Raw genomic sequence first — 25,964 nt, forward strand, 5'->3', positions numbered from 1 at the left:
CTCGAGACAAGCCCTACCTGAAAGGAGCTTCTTCTGCCTATGCCCTGGGCTGTTTCAGCCTGAAAGTCCTGCCACTGAATCCAGAGGCAGTCAAGCCTTTGTAGAAACACAGCCACAAAAACCTCTGTTTCTTTTCTTTTTTTTTTTTCCTTTAGCCAAATGAGCAACCTCCACTTTGACCAGGTTCACCTGAGCTGGGGGCCTTATTTTAGTAGTCAGAATTTGTTAACTAACACCACAATTGCTGTTTGGTTGGACTCAGCCCCTTCTGCTGTTAAAGTCTCTTTCCTTTCCCCTCTGGGAAGCAGCCTGTGGGGGCAGGTTACTGGCCATGGTGGCTTGGGGAACTCACAGTTCTGGGGAGGCTCGCAGCTGGTCCAGCTGGTCCAGACTGGGGTATGCTGTGTGTCCGGTCTCTGATGAGGCTCTAGGAGCTGTTCTGTACTTTTTCTGGTTATTTAGTAGTTGTTCCGGAGGATGAACTAAAACGTGCACATTGCTAAGTCGCCATCTTGGCCCCACCCCTAATACACAATTTTTCCTGTTTTTTTAATAGCAGCCATTTTCATTGGTGTGAGATGATATCTCATTTGGTTTTGATATGAATTTTCTTAATAGCTATTGAAACTGAGTATCTTTTTAAGTACTTTATAACCATTTGTATTTCCTTTTAAGAAACTCTATTATTCATGTCTTTGCTCATATTTTAATACGGTAGTTTGAGTTTTAATTGTTGAGCTGTAGGATTTCTTTGTATATTCTGGATATTGAACTCTTGTCAGATTTATGATTTCCAAATATTTTCTCCTGATGAGTCAGCTGCCTTTTCACCCTTTTCACAAAGTCCTTTGAAGAACAGACGTATTCAATTTTTATGAGGTCCCATTTATCTATATTTTCTTTCATTGCTTTTGCTTTAGTGTAAAGTTTAAGAAACTGCTGTCTATCCATAGATCTTACAGATATTTCCTATGTTTTTTTTAAGAAATTGTTGGTGCTGGTTCTTTTTTTAAAAAACTTTTCAAATTGTATAATATCACATATATACAAAGCAAAGAAAGAAAAAAGCAATAATTTTCAAAGCACTCTAAACTACTTGAGAAGCCCAGAGTTTGTCATGGGCTAACATATCATCATCACAAACTATTCCTTCTAGCTGCTCCAGAATATTGGAGGTTAGAAGGGATATTTATTTTTATCATTGCAATAGATTTTTTCTTTTTTGTGTAAATAACATAAATACAAGAGAGCAATAAATTTCAAAGCACAGTACAACCATTAGTTATAGAGGAGGTTTCAGAGTTTGGTATGGGTTACAATTCCACAATTTTAGGTTTTTATTTCTAGCTGCTCTAAGATACTGGAGACTGAAAAGGAATATCAATATAATGATTCAGCCTTCTTACTTATTTGTTAAACCCTATTTTCTCTGTATAACTCCAGCCTCACTTTTGATCTTTCTCCCACTCTTTAGGGGTATTTGAGCTATGGCCATTCTAGTTTTCTCATGCTTGAAGGAGCTGTCAATTATATAGGATAGGGAGACAGAACTAACTGATGATCTGGAGAGGCTGGACCTTCAGGTTTCAGGATTTATTTGTTCCAGGGGCCCATCTGGAAGTTGTAGTTCTCTGAAAAGTTACCCTAGGACATGGAACTTTCACAGAATCTTATATATGCCCTAGGTGTCTTTATGATTGGCTGGAATGATTTTGGTTGGGGTTTGGCAAGTTATGATAGGTAGCAATGTCTAAATGAAGTGTGATTAACAGTGACCTCCAGAGTAGCCTCTCAACTCTATTTGAACTCTCAGCCACTGTTACCTTTTTTATTGCACTTCTTTCCCCCTTTTGGTCAGGGTGGTATTGTTGATCCCACAGTGCCAGGGCCAGACTCATCCCTGGGAGTCATCTCTCATACCACAAGGGAGACTATCACCTCTGGATGTCATGTCTGATGTATCGGGAGGGCGATGATTTCACTTGCAGAGTTGGGTTTAGAGAGCGTTAGACTACATCTGAGCAACAAAAGAGGTTCTCCAGAAATAACTCTTCAGTATACTATGGTAAGCTAAGCTTTGGTGCTACATACATAAACTTCACAACAACAAGGCTCAAGGAGTTGGGTTATTGATTTGGGTGTCCCTAATGCTTGACTACAATATCAGGGGTTTTCCTGTGGTTAAGTTTAATAGTTCCATATTTTTTTCTCCCATCCTAAAAGGACTTTTTGATTATCTGCTTAATATAGTCAGGAATTAATCCAGGCATTACATTTATCTATACAGGATTAAAAATCCTCATTCTTATTCTGAGCTCCCTGTGTTTCAATTATTTAAATGAGCTATCCAAACAGGTAGAGTTAGATTATGTGCTACAGAAAATTTAGGTTCTTGACAAAATAAATCTTTCTTCTTTTGGTCTCAAAGACTAGGTGAGGTTCTATAATATAGACAATGTCTTCCTTACCCCTATGTTCTGAATTACCTTAATACTGACCTGATCAGCATTGTTTTGTTCTCTAAATACAAGGTTATATATATAAATGTATAACAGTCTCTCAAAATCCAGAAATAATAATTACTACTTCATACTAAACGTGACTGCCGTAAGAGTTTACAATCTGGGTGCCAGTTTTCTTATAAGCATTTTCTAAAGCAGACCATACAATAATTTCTCTTTTGTTTCTGGCTGATTTTGTCTCACCAAATGTCCCACAGGTTCCTTCACAATGCTACATGCCTCACTATTTTGTACCTTTATGCAGTGGCACAATATTAGATCATATATATACACCATATGTTCACTATTCTACTTCTCAATCAGTGCATTCTTCAGTCACCTCCATTCATTAGGTGCCATATATAATGTCCAAAGTCAACAGCCATCAACACTGTCAATTTTAGATAATTTCATTGGTCCCAAGAGAAAGACAACCAATAAACATACCTTTACCAGATAGAAAATCTAAACTTCCCCTTAACACTTGTCGCTCCCTCCATTATTTACCTTTGGTGTTGCTGTGGTACTGTTGGTGTTTTCCAGTTAAACATAGCCCGTAGCATGCAATAGCAGTTTTCCCTCTATACCCTGAACATATGCTCTCTTTGTACAGCAATCATGCTTTTGAAGTAGTTCATGCAAGAACTTGTTTATATTTGCAGTGTTAACCAGTAGGACAAATGGATCTTTAAAACCCCTTTCAATCATGTTCACCTTCAGTATAGTAATATTACTTACAGACCCCTTAGTGAACTGCCTTCCCTTCTTTGTATTCCCTTACATTTGTGTTCAACCTCATTAACTAACTGTTCCTGCATATCTAGTTTCTATGTATCTCTAAGTTCCCTATATTCTGTATTGTAAGCCTCTCATTTTGTCTTTACCATGGTCATAAAAGGGGAGCCATGCAGTACCTGGCATTTTATGTCTGGCTTATTTCACTAAGCATTGTGTCCTCAAGACTCATTTGTCTTGTCATGTGCTTTATTATGCCATTTAGTTTAGTTGCTGCATAATATTCCATTTTATGTATATGCCACGTTTTGTTAATCCACTCATTTTTTGATGGGCATTGGGATTGTTTCTGTCTTTTGGCAATTGTGAATAATGCTGCTATGAACATCGGTGTACAAATGCCTGTTTGTGTCACTGTTTTCAGCTCTTCTAGGTATATACCGAGTAGTGCCATTACCAGGACATAGGGCAACTCGATATTTAGTTTCCTAAGGAACCGCCGAACTGTCTTCCATAGCAGCTATATCATCATACTTTCCCACCAGCAGTGCATAAGCATCCCAATTTGTGCACATCCTCTTCAGCAGTTGTGATTTCCTGTTTGTTTAATAGCAGCCATTTTCATAGGTGTGAGGTGGGATCTCATTGTAGTCTTGATCTGCATTTCCCTTATAGCTGATGAAAATGAGCATTTCCTCGTGCTTTTGAGCCATTTGTATTTGCTCTTCAGAAAAATGAGTATTCATATCTTTAGTCCATTTTGTAATTGGGTTGGTGGCTCTTTTGTCATTGAGTTGTATGATTTCTTTATGTATATAGGATATCAAACCTTTGTCTGATGTGTGAGTTCCAAATGTTTTCTCCCATTGAATTGTCTGCCTCTTTATCATTTTGACAAAGTCTTTTGAGGCCATAAGCATTTGATTTGGAGAAGTTCCCAATTATCTATTTTTTCTTTTGTTGTTTGTGCTTTGGGTATACAATTTAGGAAGCTACCTCCCATTCCTAGGTCTTGAAGATTTTCCTTACATTTTTTTCTAGGAGCTTCATGGTACTGGTTCTTATATTCAGGTAGTTGATCCACTTTGAGTTAATTTTTGTATTGGGTGTAAGGTAAGTGTTCTCTCTCATTCTTTTAGCTAGTGATATCCAGTTCTCCCATGTCCATTTATTGAAGAAATTATTTTGTTTCAGTTCAGTAGATTTGGGGGTCTTGCCAAAAATCAGTTTACTGTAGATTTGGTGGTCTATTTCTGCACTCTCAATTTGATACTGTTGGTCAATATTTCTATCTTTGTGCGAGTACCATGCTGGTTTGACCACTGTGGCTTTATAATATGTTTCAAAATCAGAAAGTGCTAATACTCCCACCGTATTCTTTTTAGGATACTTTTAGCTATTTAGGACATCTCCCTTCCAGATGAATTTGTCAAATTGCCTTTCCAAGGCTTCAAATCAAAGTAGGTTGTTGTAACTTTGGAACTTCATTGAATCTGTAGATCAATTTGGGTAGAATTGATATCTTAACTATATTTAAACTTCCTATTTATGAACAGGGAATGTCTTTCCACCTATTTAGATCATCTTTGATTTCTTTTAGCAATGTTATGTAGTTTTCTGTGTACAAGTCCTTTATGTCCCTAGTTAAGATCATTCCTAGATACTCGATTCTTTTACTTGCTATTTTGAATGGAATTTTTTCCTTAACTAATTCCTCAATTAGGTCATTGCTTGTACTTAGAAGCATTACTAATTTTTGCACATTGCTATCCAGTGAGGTTGCTGAATTGTTTATTACCTCAAGTAATTTTGTGGATTTCTTAGGATTTTCCAAGTATAGTATCACATTATCCTCGAACTATGAAAGTTTTATTTCTTCCTTGTCAAATTTAGATACATTTTGTTTCTTTGTCCTGACTGATTGCTGTAGCTAGAACTTCTAGTACAAAGTTGAATAATAGTGGTGACAGAGGGCACCCTTGTCATGTTCCCGATCTTAGGGAGGAAGCTTTTAGTCTCTCTACATTGAGTACAATGCTGGCTATGAATTTTTCACATATTCCCTTTACCATATTGATGAAGTTAACTTTGGTTCCTAACTTTTGAGGTACTTTTATCAGAAAAGGATGTTGAATTTTGTCAAATGCTTTTTCGGCATCACCGGTATGATTGGCCTGTAGCTTTCCTTCTTATAAGCATCTTCACCTGGTTTTGGTATTAAAGTGATGTTAGCTTCATAAAATGCGTTATGTAATGTTCCTTTTTCTTCAATTTTTTTGGAAAAGTTTGATCAAGATTGGTGTTAGTTCTTCTTGGAATGTTTGATAAAATTCCCTGTGAAGCCCTCTGACCTTGGGCTTTTCTCTGGAGGAAGATTTTTGATTACCGATTAAATCTTTTTATTTGTGATTGGTTTGTTGAGATCTTCTGTTTTTTCCCGAGTCAGTGTAGCTTGTTTGTGTGTTTCCAAGAATGTTCATTTCATCTAAGTTGTCTAGCTTGTTGTTGTATAGCTGTTTATACTATCCTCTTTTGGTTTCTTTTATTTCTTCAGGGTCTGTGGTAATGACCCCGCCCATTTCTGATTTTGATCATTTGAGTCCTCTCTCCCTTTTAATTTGTCAGACTTTCTAATGATTTGTTGATTTTATTGATTTTCTCATAGAACCAGCTTTTGGTTTTATTGATTCTTTCTATTCTTTTTTTATTTCATTCATTTAACTGTGCTTTAATTATTGTTATTTCTCTTTTTCCTATTTGTTTTGGGGTTGGTTTGTTGTTCTTTCTCAAATTCCTTCAGGTGTGCTGTTAAGTCCTCAATTTTTGCTTTTCCTCACTTCTTAATATAAACATTTAGGGCAATAAATTTCCCTCTCAGCATAGCCTTTCCCACATCCTATAAGTTCTGATAGGCTGTATTTTCATTTTCATTCATCTCCAGATAGCTACTGATTTCTCTAGCAATTTCTCCTCTGACCCACTGATTGTTTAAGAATGTGTTTCTTAATCTCCATATATTTGTGAAAGTTCTCATTCTTTGTTGGTTATTGTCATCTAGCCTCATTGCATTGTTATCAGAGTAAGTGCTTTGAATAATTTCAGTGTTTTTAAATTTATAAAGACCTATTTTGTGCCCTAGCATATTATCTATCCCAGAGAATGTTCCATGAGCACTGGAGAAGAATATATATCCTCCTGTTTTGGGGTGTAATAACCTATATATGTGTTAGGTCTAATTCAGTTATCAAGTTATTTAACTTGTCTATTTCCTTGTTGATCCTCTGTCTGTTTGTTCTATTTATACAGGAGAGTGGTGTTTTGAAGTCTCCCACTATTATTGTTGAAACGTCTATTACTTCCTTCTGTTTTGCCAATGTCTGTCTCATGTATTTTAGGCACTCCTTGATTGGGAGCATAAGCATTTATGATTACTATTTCTTATTGGTTAATCATCCCTTCAATTAATATATAGTGTTTTTCTTTGTCTTTTGTGATGCCTTTACGTTTAAAGTCTTTTTTTGTCTGATATTAATATAGTCACCCCTGCTTTCTTTTGGTTACAACTTGCATGGAACACCATTTTCCATCCTTTCACTTTCAATCTATTTGTATCCTTGTGTCTAAGATGAGTCTCTTATAAGCAGTATATATGTAGATTATATTTCTTTCTTTTATTTTTTGGCATGGACAGGCTCTGGGTAGCCCAGGTCCTGGCATGGCAGGTGAGAACTCTGCCACTGAGCCACCATTGTACTGCCCTTCCATCTTTCTCTTTTTATCCTTTAAGTTACTCTTATGGGTACTCTTCAATTCTGTGCCCTTTTCCAGACCTCCCTCTCCTGTCTCTTTTATTCAGCTGGCGTACATTCCTTTAGTATTTCTTGTAGGGCCAATCGCCTGTTGACAAAATCTTTCAGCATTTGTTTGTTTGTGAAAATATTAATATCTCTTTCAATTTTGAAAGACAATTTGGCCAGTTACAGAATTCTTGGCTGGAATCTTTCTCTTTCAAGATCTTAAATTTATCAGGCCTCTGCCACTTGAGTAGTCTGAACACAGTCTTATGTGATTTCCTTTGTATGGTGTAAATTGTTTTTCTCTTGCTGCTTTCAGGACTTTCTGCTTCTCTTCACCATTTGGCAGAGTGAGTAATATCTGCCTTGGCAAAGTCCTATTGGATTTATTCTATTTGGAGTTCATTGGGCTTCTTTGATTTGTATATTTATGTCCTTTATAAGGGTTGCGAAGTTTTCCCCCTTATATATTCAGCTGATCTTCCTGGTCCTTTACTCTTCTCTTTTCCTTCTGGGACACCAATGATTCTTATATTAATGTGCTTTGGTTTGTCCAGCATTTCCCTGAGATCCAATTCAGGTTTATCCATATTTTTTTATATTTGCTGTTTTGAGTGTTTGAAATCAGTTCTCCTGTCCTCTAGTTCACTTATCCTTTCTTCTGTCTTTTCAAGTCTGCCATTGTCTTTCTTTTATTATATTTTTAATTTGGTCTACAGGAGCTTTAATCTCTATTATATCTGTTATTTTATCATTAATTCTTTCAAATTCCTCTTTATGTTCTTCTAATTTCTTCTTGATCTCCTTTATGTCATTAACCATCCCATTTATTTTATTTAGAAGTGTTATATAAACATCTTTGATTAATTCTTCCAAAGTCTGTATCTCCTCCAGTGTTTCAATTTGGTCACTAAGCTTGGCTCTGTTTGTCTGCATCTTGATATGCTGAGTGATTTTCTGTTGTCTTCAAGGCATAAAAATGATTCAGTAGTGTTACTATGGAAGTTGATTTCTTTCAATAATCTAAAGCTTTGTATTTGCAGGATGGATGTGGCAGAATGTGGGGTGTTGGGTGGGTCACAGCAGTGCAGTGATGGCTTGCAGCACAGGTATGGGCACAGTTTGGGGAAATTATGGTGATGCCTGTGAGCATGGAATGTGCAGTGTGGGGTTGTGGAGGTGTGGTGCAGGGCTTTGGAGATGTGGTGAAACTCAAGCACACCTTGGAGCACAGAAGAAGCATGTGGCATGCAGGACATAGAAGTAGGGCAGTGTGGAAAGTGGATGGAGGGGCTGTGTCGATGCATGGGGGCTGGTGTGCAGGTAGGATGTGGGTGGGCACATGGAGCATGGGGGTTTGGATATCAGGGTGTAGGGTAGATGACACAGATGTTGGGGCAGAGGGTGACAGGGCATGGATGTGTCCTTGCACAGAAGGAATGGTCCAGGGGGCCCAGATGTGGATGTCAGAGTGTATAAAGTTGTGGCACAGGACACAGGAGTTGTGGGATGTGGGTCGGGGAGGTTGATTTCGGGTGGGTAGGCACTGGCGTGGTTAGGCAGGTGTGGAGGGGTTTGGATCAGGTGTGCACGCATGCAGGGAAGGGTCTATGTAGCACAGATGCACACCTAAGCACCTGCCAGGTGTGGGAGGTTATAGTGAAAGAATTGGGGTGTAATGGGATTCAGGTGTGTGAGGATTCACGTGTTGCCTGGTGGGAGAGGCGCACGTGAACATAACACATTCAAGGGAGGCAGCTTGGCTTGCTTCCTAGTCCTGTTCTCCTTATTTGTGCACTCCTGTGTCTCCAGGCTTCCATTTAGAAATGGGCATGTTAGGCTCTTTGCATTGGTTGGATGGTGTCTGGCTCTCTGCATCTGAATTCCTTAGCTTTTACAACCAAGATCTTCCTATGGGGTGAAGAAGACCCTCCCAGGTCACTTACCCCTTGGAATTGTTGTCTCAGTTGCCTTTCCACCTCTTCTCTAGCTGCTCCTTGGATCAGGGGTAAACTTGACCTAATCTATTCTGCCATCTTTCCAGAACTCTGGTACTCATTCTTATATTTAGGGCATCTTTGGGGCATTTTGAGTTAATTTTTGTATAAGGTGTGAGATATGGGTCCTCTTTCATTCTTTTGGATATGGATTGTCTGGTTTTCATAGCACCATATATTTTAGGATTTTAATGTTTTGTCATTTTTATGGTTCCTGAAAATCTTTTAATATGTTCTTTGCTTTCATTATATTTTCCTCCTGCGTGATTTCCATTGTTCTAACCTCAAGTTCATAGATTCCTTCTTCTGCCATATCCAATTGACTGTTAAATTCATTGAATCGTTTAAAGAAAACTTCTGGGATTATATCATCAATTTTGTAATTTCCATTACAGTTTCAAAAAATTATTGTTAAATAATTCTACACTCCTGGGCATCTTAATATTGGCATCTATTGAATGACTTTTCTCTTTTGAGGTTTTCCTCATTCTTGATAGGTTGAGTGATTTTCCACTGTATCCTAGAAATTTGGGCTATTACGGCTTGAAACTTCGGATATTACTTATCCATTTCAGTAGTCTCTATTACTAGCATGTAAGGTGCCAGCTCAGGCTCACCACTTGGCTTCACTCACCCCATGGGAGAAAGAATAGATGCCTTGTTATCTCAGGGTGTTGGAAATTTATGATCTTCACTTGTTCTCTGCTGATTGAAGGTTGGGAGATCTTCAATAACTTCTATATTTTTTTCTAGAAAGTTTTGGTGTTGTGAAAAAGGTGGCAGTATGGGTCCTTTCCCGGGCCTCAGGTTTGAGATTGCAGGCCCTTTAGGGGACTTTTTTGTTTTATCCTGATATCGTTTCTGAGATGCAATCTTCTCCAATGCTTATTCCAAGAGGCAAAAATAAAACTCAAGTAGCCCACTGCTTATTACTCCTTGACTCTCAAATTCTTAGCTGTGTCTACTTCTCTACCTCTACCAAGTCTTTATAGTTTCATTCTATATATTGTATCCAGGATTTTTAGTTGTACTTGGCAAAAAATATAAGCAAAGATGTTTCTAAAATACTGTTTTCAGAAGAAGACACCAAAAATTCCCTTTTATTTTATACATAGGATATTCTTTGCAATTTTCCAAAGAGTTGACATTTCTTTTGTAATCTAAGTGAAAATCAAACGAATATCTAAGGACTCAAAGGACTGCAAGAGTTTTGCCTGTTTATCTTAGCTATCCTATAGTTAAACATCAATGCACAGAAAATAACATTATTATATTGGAATATTATAAAACAAACATACTTATTAATAATTTGTGTTTGCTTTATTGTGAGATGAAATAAAGAGCCATGAAATGGTGTGACTCACTACATTTGATTAGAATTTTTAAAGCGAAATATGTCTATTGTTAGAAATCAATGCAAATCTTGACGTATATTGTGCTGTTTTTCTTTGCCTCAATTTAATCTGTAAGTTGATTTTTTCTCAAAAAATAATATTTTTTAGATTCTAAAGGAAAATGCGGGCCCCCTCCACCTATTAAAAATGGAGACTTAACCTTATTTCCACAAGTAGAATATGCTCCAGGAATGTCAGTGGAGTATAAATGCCAGGCCTTTTATGTACTTCAGGGTGACACACATGCGACATGTAGAAATGGAGAGTGGTCAGAACCACCAAAATGTTTAGGTAAGTGCCTCACTCTTCCAGATATCCAAGAATACAAGAGTAATATGAATAAACTTTGACTGTTTATGATTGAATTTTCATGGAACAACACACAAGCAAACTGCTGAGTGCTTGACTACAAAATATTAATATGTTTGGAACCAAAGATTGGGAAATTATTATTCAAATGCAGTGCTAATGGAAGATTTCTGAATTCAGGACACTTAATGTGATAATTCACATTTTGAATCCTTTTTAATAACATCACATTATCACTCATTAAGCCTAATACTTTATTTTTCCATGTTGTATTTTAACATTTAAAAAATCTATGCTACAATTTTTTATAGAGATGGCTTGGTAAAATTTTTGGAAAGAATTCCTGAGACAGTATGTAAGATTTTATTGAAAACCTAGACATCTATGGAAAGTGAGATTTGTATTAATTAATGTTTTATGTACTTTTTTGTACTTACAGAGGCATGTGTAATATCAGAGGATAAGATGAATGAACATAACATAATGTTTAAGTGGTCACATGAGAAAAAACTGTATTCCAGAACAGATGATGTTATTGAATTCCAATGTAAGTATGGATATTACCTAGCAGACACATCAGCTCCTCTTCGAACGAAGTGTCAGGAAGGGACAGTGATATATCCCACTTGTAATTAAAATTTGGTATTCTGCATTTATGTAATGAAAATAAGTGCACTGAATTTGAATTTTGCATTGTTAATCCAATTCAACTCTATCTTATCTTGTATTTGTTAACACATTTTTATTCATTTCAGAATTTGTGTTAAATATTAAGTGGATGATGTTACTGTAATCAGAGAGACCAGTGTCTCACTTCTTAAATGTGCTAGATTAAAACTTGGCAAACAATTGTGTTATGTGTGCTATTCATAAACCAATTGCAAGATATTTGATGCATTCACTTCAGGCTTGCTTCCCTCTGTCACTCTTTTAATTCTCTCAAACCTTTCCCCATAACTTTTGAGCTCTGAGTCTCTGTTATATCAGAAAGAATGGAAAAGATAGGGTTGTCTCCATCTTTAAAATCCTACACTTCATAAACACGTAAAGCCAACTGAGTGATATCTTATGTAATTGACATGGTATCTATAACTTTTTTTGATTCCTAATATATCAACATATAAATATAACAAATATGAAATGTGTGATGCTCTATATGAAGTCAGGCATATTCCATGATCCAAACATATCAGAATGGAATTCAGATCCCATTGGTTGTATAATCATTGTAACTGTCATAAAAAGTGGTGGATACTCAATACCAGGTATAATCATACATACACACACTTACAATTTTTTTTAGTATGAAATTAATATTTATTGAATAAAGATGAACATAAAATGCTATAATATATTTGCAATGACTGTTTCTGAATTAGAGTTAATAGGGGAAAGGATTGATGTTTAAGACCTTCATAGCGCTGCATATGCTCTAATTTTCTACCTTTAACCTTCAATACCAAAAAGATGTTATTTAAATTATGGCTGACTAGAAAGCTAAGGAATGCATGTGAAGAAATATGAAGAGATTGTTGGGAAAGAGCCTGAGTCCTACAACATACTCGTCATTTTCTTGGTGAATAAAGATCTTGGAGATTGTTCGACAACAAGATGCAAAATTTAATTTTTGTGTGCAAATATTTTAAACAACACTAATGTGTTACATCACTCATGGATAGAAATATTTTAATTTCCACAAAGCATAAACCATTTAAGATGTACCCGAAATTTTATTGTTTGAATTGAAAATGAATCTGAACTAACTACAGCATGAAGGAGTTGGTTTGAGGAACTCGTCCTGTGGAACAACTGACCATCTGAACAGGAAGGACCAAGCAGGGAGCTCACCTCCCCTTTCTCAGTCCTGCCCACACACAAGAACTCAGTATCTCCAACCAGATCAATATTTAGTGCAAGGACACTTTGTAGGTGAGGCTGTGTAGTCAATTATACATCACATCAGAAAAACTTAGATGCTTCATAACAGGTAGACCCCATATCTGAGCAGTGTATCACCCTTGCAACAAAGAAACTGATCTTCGAGATGGTCTATTGTATTAAATGTGTGTAAAGATTCCCATTGGTAGGAAAAAAGGCACACACCAGGGCTCAGAGACTGATGACTGCAGGCAGGAAGTCAATTAAGAAGCTCTCTCAGTGGAGGGAGTCTAAAGAATAACTTCAGCCTGCCTCCAGGAGGTTGCACAACATTATATACACTGCGTTACATAGGGTGAGAGGGATTAGTTTGACTGATGAGTTATACTATGTTTGGTGGGGAATTAAGGTAAAGAGATGTAGCATTTTAAGATGGGTAGGTAGTGAGACTTGGTTAAGGGCAGGAGCTCTAAGGGCCAATAGGGAACCGAAGCTTTTTTTGTTCATCCTTGGAAGGAATTGGTGGGTTGCATTCAAGCACATAGACTATGGTTTCCTCAATCAGTCATGTAGGTCATGGATGGGGGGTTGTTGTCACTGGGAAATAAATCGCAGCTTGTTGATCATTGCCAACTTTGTGAGGTGGAAACCTCTGACACCAATCGACCATTTACTATTATTATTTTTAGATACGATAGCTAAACAGTCTTTCTGTTTACACAACAGCATTGAGACCATTCTAAATCAGTGTTATATCCCTACGTACATTTTCCCCAACTTTAAACTTATAGAAATCTTAGAATAAGAGTTTAATAAACACCATTAGAACTAGAATCTAGATTCAGACATAATTAAAAATTTTCCAAATACATTTTCTATAGTTATCTGTCTCTCTACACATTTCTCTATGTTTGTGTGAGTGACCATAAGAAAATAATTTGCAGACATTACCAAATTCTACTTTAAGTTGTTCAGAATGAATCTCCAACAAAGAATTGCATGTACATTAAAAATGTTATCATTTTCACCTATGAATGTTCTTACTAATTCCTTAATTCATCCATCTCCTGTTTATCCTCTGTAGTTGTTATTTAAGGGAAAATTGATTAAGAACATAATCAATGTTTGAGCATTTTATATGATTGCTTTTGAGTTTTTCATCTTTAAATACAATATCTCTTCATTCTATTATTGTGTATTTTGTCAAACATTTACTTTTTTTTTAATTAGAGGTGCACACTGCCTACCACCAATACCTTTCATTTGTCTGGAACAGTTGATAGTATTCAAAATTATTTAGAGATAATTTTATTATTCATTTTTAACACTAGAGTTCATTGTTACAATTGATGAAGGATTATTAAAATACTTTCATCTATTGTACATTATTACTTTAGTTATAAATCTTCCCATATACCACCCTATTTTTACCACCATATATTAGTATTGAACATTTGTTATAATTCATGAAACACATTCTTGTATTTGTAATATTAACTACAATCTATCATCTACAATAGATGTGCTATACAGCCCCAGGTTTCATCTTTTAATTTTTATTCTAGTAACATATACATCCTAATTTTCTTCTCTTAACCACATTCACCTACAGAATTCAGTTTTTTAATTAAACTCAGATAATACCACCATCTCTTTCCAAACCTTTATCTTCAGCCTAAATAGGAAATCTGTAAACTTAATATCCAGGTTGTCACATACATCAGGATTTCATTTCTTTTTACAGCAGGATGATATTCCGTTGTATGTATGTAATGCATTTTGTTTGTCCATTCATCAGTTGATGGACACTTGAGTTGCTTACATCTTCTGTCAGTTGTGAATTATGTTGCAGTGAACATTGTGTTTAAGTGTCTGTTGGAATCCCTGCTTTTATTTCTTCTGGTTAAATTCCTAGAAGCCATTTCCAGATCACATTTGTTCAACTTTACTAGCTGCTAGAATGCAATATACTAGAAATGGAATGACTTTTGAAAAGGGGAATTTAATACATCACAATTTAACAGTTTTTGGGTTGGGAAAATAAATGTCCCAATTAAAGCAAGTCTATAGAAATCTCTAATCTAAGGCATCCAGGGAAAGATACCTTGATGCAAGAAGGCCGATGAAGTTCAGGGTTTCTCTCTCAAGTGGAAAGGCAGATGGTGAACACGATCAGATTTCTCTCTCTGGGCTGGAAGAGCACATGGTGAACATGACATCCTCTGGCATGTTCCTCTCCAGCTGCCAGGGAAGTGTTTTCTTCTCCATCTCCAAAAGCAGCTGGTGTGAGCTCTCTGCTTCCTGGTTCTGCATTCTCTGGCATGGCTTTCTCGTGGCTCTGCTGTTCTTCTCTCCTCTCTCTGAGTCTCCAGCTTTCTCCGAAATGTTTCCTCCTTTATATATTCCAGCAAAGTAATCAAGTCCCACCTGGAATGGCTGCAGACATGTCTCCACCTCATCCAATTTTATTCCAGGGAGATAATCTATTCCAAGTTTCCAACATACAGTACTGAATAGGGATTAGAAGAAATGGCTGCCTTTACAAAATGGGATTAGGATTCAAACATGGCTTTTCTAGGGTACATACATCCTCTTAAACTGGCATACATAGCAATTGTATTTTTAGCTTGTGATGATCCCCCTCACTGCATTTCACAACTGCTGCACCATGTTACTTCACCCTCAGCAATGGATGAGTGTTCCAATTTCTCTACATCCTCTCCAACACTTACAGTTTGCTTTTCTTTAAAAAAAAATACAGCTAATTCTAGTAGGTGTGAAATGATATTTCCTTATTATTTTTTAATTGAAAAATCTTCACAGGCACACGGTCCATTCATGATATATAATTAATGGCTCACAATATCATCACATAGTTGTGCATTCATCACCATGATCATTTTTAGAACATTTGTGTCACTCCAGAAAAAGAAATATAAAGAAAAAATTCATACATCCCATACCCCTAACCCATCCCTCTTATTGATCTCTAGTATTCCAATCTTCACAATTTTTTATGCTTTATTTCTCCCTATTATTTATTTATTTTTATCCTTATTTTTTTACTCATTAGCCCATACCCTGGATAAAAGAAGCATCAGACACAATGTTTTCACAGTCACACAATCATGTTGTAAATGTTATGTGGTTATGCAATCATCTTTCAAGAATCGAGAACAGTTTCAGGTACTTGCCTCCAGTGACTCCAATACACCATAAACTAAAGGTGATATCTATATAATGCCTCGGAATAACCTCCAGGATAATCTCTCGACTCTATTTGAAATCTCTCGCCACTGAAACTTTATTTTGCCTCATTTCTTTCCCCCCTTTGGTCAAGAAGGCTTTCTCAATCCCATGATGCTGGGTCCCAGCTCTTCCCAGGAGTCAGGTCTCACGTTGCCAAGGAGATTTACACTCCTGAGAGTCATGTCCCATGCAAGGGGGAGGGCAGTAAGTTTACCTGACAAGTTGGCTTAGAGAAAGAGGACACATCTAAGCAATAAAACTGGATCTCTGGGGGTTACTCTCAGGCATAATTATAAATAGGCTTAGCTACTTCTTTGTGGGAATAATTTTCATAGGGGTGAACCCCAAGATCGAAGACTCAGCCTATTGAGTTGGTTGTCCCAACTGTTTGCAAGAGTATCAGGAATTCCCCAGATGGAGAAGGTGAATATTTCTTCTTTTCTCCCCAGTTCCCAAGGAGACTTTGCAAATACTTTTTTATTCTCTGCCCAAATTACTCTGGGATATATCACAGCATCACATTAACCTATACAAACCAATAAAAGCTCACATTCTATTTAAGATTCCATGTACTTATGGTGTTCAACTAAACTGAACACACAAGTTAAATTTTGTAGTGCACTACCCAAAATACAAATTTTGCACCAAATAAACATCCCTTCCTTTGGTCTCACACAGAAGTTGAACTTTTAAAATATTGGTCATCACATTCTTTACCCAGTATTCTGATCTGCCTCAGTCCTATCCAGATCAGGTTCATTTATATCTCCAGTTGAAGTCTGATCACTTTTTCAACCTTTTTAACAGTTGCTGTATGGGGTAATGCTGACTTTCATAGCTTCCATGTTCCACCTTGCTCTCAAGAGTCACATACATAACTGAAGTTTCAGGAAATGACCAGGTTATACTCAAATAGTTCAGTATCTCAGAATTTAGAAATAACAGTTACAACTCCTGCATATATACAACTACTTTTAACAGCTTACAATCTAGGACTCTTCACAATAGGACCCAACCTGATAACCCATGCTCTCAAATTCAATTCTCCAAGTTTGTCCATTATTGTTAGTCCATATGATTGAAGCATGATAATATTTGTCTTTTTGTTCCTGACATTTCATTCAACATACTGCCTTCAAGTTTCATTCACCTAGTTGCATGTCTCACACCGTCATTCCTTCTTGCATGGCCAGTCAGTATTACTACTGATTGGCCATGTAAGGGGAAACCACTGTTCCCCCTTCCTTCCCTCAATTGCTATACCCTTTGGTCACCTCCATCCATTGCCAATTGCTAACACTGCCCCCATAAACATGAGTGTACAATTTTTCTTTCATTTCCCACTCTCAGTTCTTCCATGTCTGTATCTAACAACAGGGTTGCAGGATCATATGGCAACCCCATCCCTAGCCTCTTGTGGAACAACCACACGGTCCTCCCAGGGGCTGATCCTCTCAGTTTCCCTATCAACAATGAATGGGTATATCTCTTTCTCCATATTTTCTATAGCATTTTTTTCTCTCTGTTCATTTTTAAACAGTTTTATTCACACATCATATAACCCAACCTAAAGTCAAGCCTTTACCCCTATAATCTATATGTAGACATTTCCTTTTCTTTTGCACAGAATCCATACCTCTGACTTGTTGACATTTAGTTTTGGCATAATGCCTTTGTTGCATTTAGTGGAAACATATTACAATGTTACTGTTGAGTAAAGACTCTACTTTCCATTGATTGAACTTTTTTCTGTATCCCATCCTTTTTTAGTACCTTGCAATGTTTACATTCATTAGATCTCCCTCATGCAAACATGCTTTTTTTATATATTTGTACATTTCATCACCATCATTATCCACTCTGGGTATTCCTAAATTGTACCATTTCATTCTTTATCCTCTATATTTCCTGGTGATTTCATGTGTGTCCCTAGCCCTTCTCCTTCTCCCTCAATCATTCTCACATTCAACTTCATTCAGTGTACTTGTATGATTGTGATACAATCAGATTGCATAGCACTATGCATTTAGGAATTTTTACAATCACTCTTATTGCACAATATGTATTCCTTCAGCACCAAATGCCAATTTCTACCTTATTTCTATCATCTGATAACCTGTGTTCTTAACTTTAATTCCCAGAGTTCATTCATTTATGTTTTAAGTTCATATTAGTGAAACCATACAGTATTTATCCTCTTGTTTCTGGTTAATTTCACACAGCATAATTTTTTCAAGTTTCATCCCTGTTGTCACATGTTTCATGATTTTATTATGTCTTACAGCTGCTTAATATCTCATTGTATGTAGATACCACAGCTTGTTTAGTCACTCATCAATTGATAGACATTTGTGCTGTTTCTATCTCTTCACAATCAAAAAGAATGTGAATGCTAAAATCTTTGGTTTGCAAATGTCCTTTATTGTACTTGCCTTCAGTTCCTCTGAATACATATCTAGTAATGGGATTGCTGGATCATACAGCAATTTCTGTACTTACCTTCCTGAGCAACCACCAAACTGCTTTCTAGAGTGGTTGTACTATTTTACATTCCCACCAGAAGTGGAAAATTGTGCCTTTTTCCCCACATCCTCTTTGGCATTTGTCATTTTCTGATTTTATTTTTGATAATGGCCATTCTAATGAGTGTAAAATATCTTATTATAGTTTTGATTTGCATTTCCCTAATAGCCCTTGAAGTTGATCATCTTTTAGCCATTTGTATTTCCTCTTCTGAGACGTGTCTATTCATGTCTCTTGTCTATTTTTAAATTGGGTTGTTTGTCTTTTTGTTGTTGAGTTGAAGAATCACTTGATATATTCTAGGTAATAAACTCTTTTCTGATATGTGATTTCCAAATACTGTCTCCCAGGGTGTAGGCTGCCTTTTTACTTTCCTGACACGATTCTTTGATGCAAAAATTTGTTTAATTTTTAGGAGTTCTTATTTATCTGTTTCTTTTAAAATGCTCATGCTTTGAATATAAAGTGTAGGAAACCACCTCCTATTACAAGAGTTAAAGATTTTTCCTTACATTTTCTCCTGAAAGTTTTATAATCTTAACTCTAATGTTTAGGTTTTTGATTCATTTTAGTTTATCTGTGTAATGGGTGTGAGATCTGGATCCTCTTTCACTCTTTTGCATATGGATATCCAGTTCTCCAAATACTATTTATTGAAGAGGCTGCTCTGTCCATAGTGAGTTCACTTGCCTTATGAACGATTAATTGTCCATAGATGACGATGTGTGTTTTTGAACACTGAATTCAATTTCATTGTTTGGTATATCTATCTTTATGCCAGTACCATGCTGTTTTGTCCACTATACCTTTGTAATATGCTTTAGGATCCAGTAGTGTGAGACCTTCCACTTCATTTTTCTTTCCAAAATATTTTAGCTCTTTGGGACATGCTACCCTTCCAAATAAATGTGGTTATTGGTTTTTCTTATTTCTGTAAAGTAAGTTGCTGGGATTTCAATTGGTATTGCATTGAATGCATAAATCAATTTGGATAGAATTTTATTCTTAGCTGTGTTTAGTCTTCCAGTTGATGAGCACAATATGCCCTTCCATTTCTTTAGGTCTTCCATACATTTTTTTAAAGCTATTTCTTGTAATCTTCTTTGTATAGGTCTTTTGTTTCCTCAGTTTAATTTATTTGTAGTATTTGATCCTTTTGGTTGCTTTTATGAATGGAATGCTTTTCTTGATTTCCTTCTCAGATTGCTCATCACTAGTATATAGAAACACAGATGATTTGGGGGTATTGATCTTGTATCCTGCCACTTTGTTGCACTTATTTATTAGGTCTCATAGCTTAGCTGTAAATATTCATTTCAACTTTTTCATGACATTTAGCATAGATTCTATTTGACCAGTATTTTTCAGTTTTGTTTTTCTGTTTCATGCCTGCCTATGCGGGCCTTTTTTTTTTCATGAGGGTCGCCTCAGATATTATTGACTAAAATCAGATTTTCTCAGACCAGACAGGCCCATGTCTTAGGAGGAGAGAGTAGCCAGCATATGTTTTCTCTGAGGGTGAGACCCAGCATGCTGTCAGACTTTCCTATGAAGCCTCTAGATCAAACAATATTCCTATCCTGCTCTGCATGTGGTGTTTGACTACCTGTGGCTTCACACCAAAAAAAAGTGATGTGGTGTCTTTAATTCAGCAGACTCTCCCTGCAAGTGGTGTGGTTGAGACAGAGACTTACTAGGCAGGATCTGGTTGCTTCTGTTTTCCAGACCTGGGGCCTGAATATCCTGAAAAAGGGTCTTCACTTGAGCTGGAGTTTGCTCCCTTTTCTTGGGAGCTATTCTCTTTAGGAATTAATCCCTTTCACTTGCCTATTTACTTTGTCTCTCAGACATGCCTTAGTTGTGCCCTTTCCTGGGGCAGTGTTGGAGACTGAGACTGCTTGCAGTTCTATCTAGTGATCTGTTAAGACATAAAATACAAGTAAAAAGCCTTTTCTAAGCTGGACCTCCATTCCCCAGGTTTACCAATCAAGAGCTTGAGCTGGTACATGGCTCTATGTACTCACAGACTTGATATGTCCTCTCCTTTTGGGGGCCCAGGCATCTACCCTTATTTTGTGTGGTCTACTTAAAAAAAACTCTGTTTTTTATTATTTTTTAAATTTTCCTCAACAGTCCTACTCCCTCTCTGCTGGGGTGGAAACTCCTGGTTCCGTTAGTGCTTATTCCAGGTTTATCTGTGCTTGGGGCCCATTTTTGCAGTCAGAATTTGTTAATTTATTCCATTCTGAGAATATGATTGAACTAAGCTTTTGCTACTAGTAAAGTCTGTTTCCTTTTCCCTCAGGGAACAAACCTGCCATGCCCATGGGGAAGGGCACTGACCTCTGCTGCTTGGGAGACTTAGAGTTCTGTGTTGGATCTCAGCTGTTCCACAAATGCCAGACTAGTGTATGCTGTGTGTCCAGTCACTGATGTTCCCTGAGCAGTTATTCTGTACAGTTCCTGGTTATTTACTAGCTGCTCTGGAGGATGAAAGAAATTGCACACCTCACTATGCCACCATCTTGCCCATCTCTCTCTCACTGTGGTTTTTGATATGCAGGTTCCTAATACCAAGCAAAACTGAGCATCTATTCATGGGCTTTTTAGCCATTTGTGTTTCCTCTTTGAAGAATGTCTATTCTTATCTTTTGTCCATTTTTAATAGGGTTGTTTTTCTATTTATTTTTTATTTGTAAGATAAAGGTGTTAATCTCAGCACTTTACTTTCTGTTCCTAGTTTAATCTAACTAGTAATTAATCTATTAGATTAATTCATCTCATTAATCTATGAGACCTTTCAGCTCTGCTCACAGGAGTAAGATAACATCCAGAGCAGGATGAAACCATATGGATTAATATCAACACCTTCCCCGCTTTCAAAAATGAGATAAAAGCCCTGAACGGTCAACAAGGCAAGTAGGGTCTACAAGATATTAGGATATACTTATTACTAGACAAAGATCATAGATTCTTCAGCTTGACATGCTTAATAACCAATTCCCAAGACACTGAGGTTTCAAAGAGAGAAAGAGTTTATTACTAGGCACATAGTAGGAGAGCAGATGACCTACTGGCCAAAATCTGCTGCTCCAAGTTTAGGGGTATCAAAGTTTTTAAGGATTTTAGCAAAGAGTGATGAGGTTATTTCAAATAACAAGTTCAAAGCAGAAAAGTAAATGGTACTATCATTATCATTATCATTTCTATAGGAGAAAATAAGCTAAAAGTAGGAGAGGCAGAGCTATCACTTCAATACTAAATGTGTAAGTGAAAAGGATGGGAAACATTATCTTTCAATAGCAGAATCTAGCTGACATGATTTACAAATGTCCGGGGCTATGGCTAGGTAATGGCTGACTTCATTAGCATTAAGGCTTTTGCCCTACAAGAAAATGACCAAATAAAGGACATGATAGCTCTTGTAGTCACAAAGGCACAAGATAAGGGTTTTTACACTCACTTTAGATATCAGGCAGCTGAGTTATACGTTAGGGATTTCAGGTTACTCCCCAGTCTACTCCAATATCCCAGAAAACAGAAAGGCATATGATTCTGTAATCAAAATCATCCCTTAAAAACTAATTTCTCACTTACAATTCCTCCCTCTCATTTGACAATTATCTCTCAACCTGGAGGGATATCTGGGCAATAACTCTTTGACTGCTTCAAAGCTGAAAAAGGATATTGTCATTAAAGGGCAGAGGAATAAAAGAATGAAATCAATTATTGCAGGAGAGTCCAGTATTTCTGGGTTTCAGATCTTCTTTGGCATTGGAACAATCTGGAGATGTTAAGTTTCTGAAAAACAAATGTAATAAGTAAAGTTTTACAGAGCACAGCCCATCTTTCAGGGTTTCCAGGAACACTGTTTGTTGGGGGTTGCCATGTTGTGGCAGTGTGCAACATCTGACTGAAACTTGCATGACAGTAACCTCCAGAATAACCTCTAGACTCAATTTGAAATCTCTCAGACATTGAAATTCTGTTTCTTTACCCCTTTTGGCCAGTTCATCCATGGTATTAGGGCTAGGGTCATCCTTGTAACTTATGTCTCACAAGGCTAAGGCCAGTTATGTCCCACGATGCCATGGCCAGTTTTGTCCCACGATGCCAGGGCCAGTTATGTCCCACGATGCCAGGGCCAGTGTTGGGCTTGTAGCCCTGGAAATTATGTCTCACATTGGGAGGAAGCTCAGAGTTTGTCTTAGAGAGAGACCACATTTGAGCAGCAGCAGAGATTTTCTGCAGATGGCTCTTAGGCACTAATCCTAAGTAGGTTCAGTTTACTATTACAGAAATAAATTTCATAAGGGAAAGCTTCAAAATTGTGCCCCTGGCTTATTAAATTTAGAGCCCCTCTAGCTTACAAAAATGTCAAGAATTCCCTAGGTGGGGGGGTTTCATAGTTCTATTTTTTCCAGTCCCTCAAGGGACTTCACAAACATTTTTCATTTTCTGCCCCAAATACTCTGAAATGCATTACTGCATAACACTAACTTGTGCAGAACATTAAGATTTTGCTTCTTATTCCAGGTTCTATATCAAATAAAGCTGAATTAATTTGTTTAACTGACTAGAAATATTAAATTAAATACTGGAAATTTTGGACAAAATAAACATTTTCCTTTTTATCCCACACAAAAGTTAAAGCTTTTAGGGGTGCACAGGTCATTCAGTGATAGAGTGCTCCCCTTTCATGTGGGGGACCCAGTTTTGATTCCCCAACCATGCACTCCCCCCCAAAAATAGTTAAAGCTTTGAAATATGAATATATTATTCTTTACCTTGCATATTGATTTATGTTAGTTTTAACCAGATCAGTTTCATCACATCATTAAATGGAGCTGATTATTTTCAGTTGTTTTTTAACAGTATGGACTTATGTTGAATTTCAGAGTTTATGAATTAAACCTGAGTCTCAGGTGTTGTTCTAGTTTGCTAACTGCCAGAATGCAATATGTCAGAAACAAATGGCCTTTAAAAGGGGGAATTTAACAAGCTGGTAGTGTACAGTTCTAAGGCTGAGAAAATGCCCCAATTAAACAAGTCTATAGAAATTTCCAATCACAGGCATCCAGGGAAAGATACCTTGATTCAAGAAAGCTGATGAAGTTCAGGGATTCTTTCCAAGTGAGAAGGCACATGTTGAACACAGTCAGGGTTTCTCTCTTACCTGGAAGGGCACATGGCAAACACGGTGTCATCTGCTAGCTTCTTCTCCTGGCTTCATGTTTCATGAAGCTCCCTGGGAAGCATTTTCCTTCTTTATCTCCAAAGGTCGCTGGCTGGTGGGCTCTGCTTTGTGGTGTTACAGCATTCTCTGCTCTCTCTGAATCTCTCATTCCCCAAAATGTTTCCCCTTTTATAGGACTTCAGAAGACCAGTCAAGACCTACCCAAATTGGTGGAGACACATCTCCCTTAACCCGGTTTAATAACAACTCTTGATTGTGTTGCATCTTCATATGATCTAATTACATGCAGTATTGAATAGGGATTATTCTGCCTTTATGAAATGGGATTTAGATTAAATTATGGCTTTTCTAGGGGACATACATCCTTTCAAACCAGCACAGGTGTCATATAGATACTTAAAGTTTCAAAGAATTACTAGGTTATATAAAGAGCAAAGCATTTCAGAATTTAAAGATAACAGTTAACACTTGCAATCTGAGCTTTAATTTTATAAGCGTTTTTAAATGAAGCTGATTTCCAAAAAAAAAAAAAAAAAAACCAATGTTAGACAGTTGTTTATATAATAGTAGGAAAGTTAATTTACAAAATTAACTTATGGTTTCTAAAATCTAGTTCAGAGTTTTATTTATTTAAATGCACTCTCATATTTAGGTCTTAGAAGTATCATCTCTTCTATGAGGTCTTCTTAGGTTATGCTTTATCTGTCTGCTTTTAAAATTCCTCCAGTATTTTAATTCCTGCATTATGACTGCTTTATACTATGCCCTGGTACAAGTATATTCTAACTAGAATATAAACTCTTTGAAGCTAAGACTTACATCTTTTCTATTCATGACAGCATTTAATAACAACAATATTTGACTAATGTTAAAAATGTCACTACAAATTCAAATTCTCCCACATATGGAGGTAATAAATAGCCAAGTAACTAAAGGTCAGTTTATTTGAAATCTAGGTAAACAAGATTGTAAATAAATCCATTTATATTTCTTACTAAACTTAACTGATTTCTTAAACAGTATGTTTGAAGCATTAGTATATTTTAAATTATACTCTGTATAAGTTTATTACCAGGCACATTGCTCAGTTCATGTAATCTATCCAGTTAGGTTATTTTAAGAGGAATTTCAATAATATATTTATAATATTAACTCATTTTATCAGTAAGTTTATATAGATTTGGGAAGAACACACTCAAGCAGTTTGTTCAGTTCAAAATTTATCATAAAATTCCTTTTACCAGAGGCTGAAAAAACCTGTTTGTTTTCATAATGTCTTACAATACAAACAATTTTAAAAGTACATTGACTATCAAGTTCTGGAAAATACACTACAATTATTTAATTTGTCCCAAACCTAAACCCAGGAAAATTTAACATATCTTTCCAAGATCTTACTGAAATTTGATAATTAGATTTTATTCAGTTACTCCTATCCCAAAGTTATTTTTATTTTAATAATAATATGATTACTACAGTTGTAATTGCAAAGCTATCATTGGAAAAAATAATATTAGTAAACATATCCTATTCTATAGCATTTTTATGCTTACCATTTCTAGTCTCTAGCCCCAGTAAAAAAGAATTCTAAACCACACTTCACCATATTTTTCCATTCCTAGCACTCCCACACATCTGCTTTAGGTGGTGTCTGGAGAATGAGAAGTAACAGGCCTGGTGACCACAGGAGAGTCTGCAATGTACATCTTGTAGCAATTCCGAATAAAGAGAATAGAGTAGATGTTGCATAAGCAATGTGAGAAGCAAATGGCTGAAGATTTTTGAAAGTTGAAGGCAGACAGGAGTCCTCAAAATGTGATAACATAAAGTGTGGAGCAAGATATTAAAAAAAAATTCCAAACAGAGAGACCACTCAATGAAACTGCAGAATTAATGGGTAACTAGGAAAATGTAAAATGATACCCCAGAGGAAAAGGCCTTTGGAACAATGGTCAGTGGACCTTTCATCAACAAAGTAAGATGCCAGTAGACAAAGTCAGAAAGTCTTCAAAGTTTTGAGCGAAAACAACTGTCAGCTCTTTGCTGGTGAATTCCATCACTCAACACTAAGGATGAAATAATATTTTGGGATAAGGAAAGAGAGGCTTCCTGACTCAGATGTTTCAGGACAGAGCTAATAATGAATGTTTTTCAGCAAGAAGAAATGTAAATTGAAAATAAGTTGGAGGATATAAGAAAATTTGAGTGTAAAAATTCATCCAAAGCAATGAAAGAAAAAACGTAAACCATGGAAATGATTACAGATCTGGGCAAAGATGAATACACACATAACTGCCGTTATAGTGAACACCATGAATTTGTCAGCAGAAAATGCTTACTTTACCCACAAAAAACTGGAAATAATAAATACATACCAAACACAACAG

At 36.4% G+C, this 25,964-nt stretch overlaps 1 protein-coding gene and 2 long non-coding RNA genes across 3 annotated transcripts in view; 1 reads left to right on the forward strand and 2 right to left on the reverse strand.

The window, feature by feature from the left end:
* The window catches only part of LOC143680796 (complement factor H-like), an 83,195-nt gene extending 71,613 nt beyond the window's left edge, over nucleotides 1-11,582 (forward strand). The window contains exons 15-16 of the mRNA XM_077157301.1: nucleotides 10,530-10,712; nucleotides 11,170-11,582. Of these exons, the coding sequence (XP_077013416.1) occupies nucleotides 10,530-10,712; nucleotides 11,170-11,366 (380 nt within the window). The 3' untranslated portion in view covers nucleotides 11,367-11,582. The remainder of the gene's footprint in view (nucleotides 1-10,529; nucleotides 10,713-11,169) is intronic.
* The window catches only part of LOC143680798 (uncharacterized), a 149,809-nt gene that overhangs the window by 103,294 nt on the left and 20,551 nt on the right, over nucleotides 1-25,964 (reverse strand). The gene's annotated exons all lie outside the window — the stretch shown is intronic.
* Nucleotides 21,318-25,927, reverse strand: LOC143680792 (uncharacterized). The gene is made up of 3 exons (XR_013174178.1): nucleotides 25,131-25,927; nucleotides 23,472-23,556; nucleotides 21,318-22,181 (listed from the first exon to the last, which is right to left on the reverse strand). It is a non-coding gene; the product is annotated as an uncharacterized LOC143680792 (long non-coding RNA).

The sequence above is a fragment of the Tamandua tetradactyla genome, chromosome 4, assembly GCF_023851605.1.
Source record: "Tamandua tetradactyla isolate mTamTet1 chromosome 4, mTamTet1.pri, whole genome shotgun sequence".
Taxonomy (NCBI): domain Eukaryota; kingdom Metazoa; phylum Chordata; class Mammalia; order Pilosa; family Myrmecophagidae; genus Tamandua; species Tamandua tetradactyla.